General features: G+C 46.4%; 1 protein-coding gene across 1 annotated transcript; it reads left to right on the top strand.

The window, feature by feature from the left end:
* Positions 1-227: 227 nt before the first annotated feature.
* On the top strand, positions 228-1,712 carry LOC110591239 (protocadherin gamma-B7-like; the record flags this gene model as incomplete). The annotated part of the gene is made up of 1 exon (XM_044912468.1): positions 228-1,712. A coding segment is annotated over exon 1 (1,440 nt), but the record flags the coding sequence as incomplete, so codon positions are not given.
* Positions 1,713-1,716: the final 4 nt, after the last annotated feature.

Raw genomic sequence — 1,716 nt, 5'->3', positions numbered from 1 at the left:
TAAGTAGACTCCGAGCGCCGCTGTTGGCCAATGCGCTGCAAGAACTGGAGTCCACGATCTACCTAAGTGGTTTTCTGCGCAGTCACGGAAGCAGTTCTGAAAGGAGATAAAGTCCAGATTCGGGCTCTCTGCTCAGCAAATGATTCTGGAATATGGAATGGAATGCCTTGAAACAGAGTGTTGAGTTTTCTACGCATTAGCAGTAAATATTTTAAACACAATTTGTAAAGCATCTTCTCGTTACATCTGAGGCTGCAGCAGTGAAGAAAAGGATGGGAACTAGGGCGAAGCAGAGGAGCCATACCGGGCAGCGGCAAGTACTCTTTCCCTTCCTGCTGCCTTTGTTCTGTGGGGGGCTCTCTGAGCAGATCCGCTACTCTATTCCTGAAGAAATGGCCAGGGGCTCAGTAGTAGGGAACCTTGCTGAAGACCTGGGGCTGCATGTACGGGATTTACTGAACCGCAACCTCAGAGTTAGTGCAGAGAAACAATACTTTACCATAAACAGGGAGAATGGCAACATACTTGTCAGTGACAGAATAGATAGGGAGTCGCTCTGTCCCCAAAGCACCCTGTGTGTTGTGCCCCTAGAGATCGTGGCAGAGAATCCTCTAAATGTTTTTCATATAACGGTGAGGATAGAAGATATAAATGACAATCCACCGTATTTCCCCCAAAATAGCATTGTTTTACAAATCAATGAACTTGCAATTCTAGGAACTCAGTTTGGTCTGGAATCCGCTATAGATGCAGATGTAGGACCTAACTCTCTCCAGAGTTACCAACTCAGCTATAATGAGTATTTCTCTCTGATGGTGAAGGATAAGATTGAAGGCAAGAATGCCCCAGAATTAATATTGGAGAAGCCCCTGGACCGGGAACACCAGAGCTCCCATTTTCTAGTCCTGACCGCAGTGGATGGGGGTGACCCAGTCCGAAGTGGCACCATTCAAATCAGGATTGAGGTCACTGATGCCAACGATAACCCCCCAGTGTTCAGTCAGGATGTGTACAAAGTTAGCCTTCCAGAGAACTTGCCCTTGGGCACCTCTGTGCTCAAGGTGACAGCCATCGACCAGGATGAGGGCATCAATGCAGAGATCACCTACTCCTTCAAAACACTAAGAGATATTGGAAATATGTTTATGCTAGACCATCAAAATGGAGAAATTAAATCCAAAGGTCCTATAGACTTCGAAATTAGGAGTAGTTATACCATGAGCATAGAAGCCAAGGATGGTGGAGGCATGGCCACTGAATGTAAAATTATAATAGAAATTTTAGATGAGAATGACAATGCCCCAGAGGTTATTTTCACTTCAGTGTCTAATTCCATAACTGAGGGTGCAGAACACGGGATGGTGATTGCTCTGTTCAAAACACATGACAAAGATTCGGGCCAAAATGGAGAGGTCACATGCCTCATAAAACAAACAGTTCCTTTCAGAATTGAATCTTCTGCCAATAATTACTACAAGCTTGTAACAGATGGGTCCTTGGACCGGGAGAAGACCCCTTCGTACAATGTCACTATCACAGCCACTGACAGGGGAAAGCCACCCCTTTCCTCCAGCTCAAGTATCACTCTGCACATCGAAGATGTCAACGACAATGCTCCAGTTTTTGAACAGGCTTTCTATTTGGTCCACATTGCCGAGAACAACCCTCTGGGTGCCTCCATTGCCCAAGTCAGCGCCTCGGACCCCGACCTGGGGC

This window comes from Neomonachus schauinslandi, unplaced genomic scaffold (assembly GCF_002201575.2).
Source record: "Neomonachus schauinslandi unplaced genomic scaffold, ASM220157v2 HiC_scaffold_2819, whole genome shotgun sequence".
Lineage (NCBI taxonomy): Eukaryota > Metazoa > Chordata > Mammalia > Carnivora > Phocidae > Neomonachus > Neomonachus schauinslandi.
Note: the sequence above shows the minus strand (reverse complement) of the source record. Positions and strands in the feature narration are given on the sequence as shown.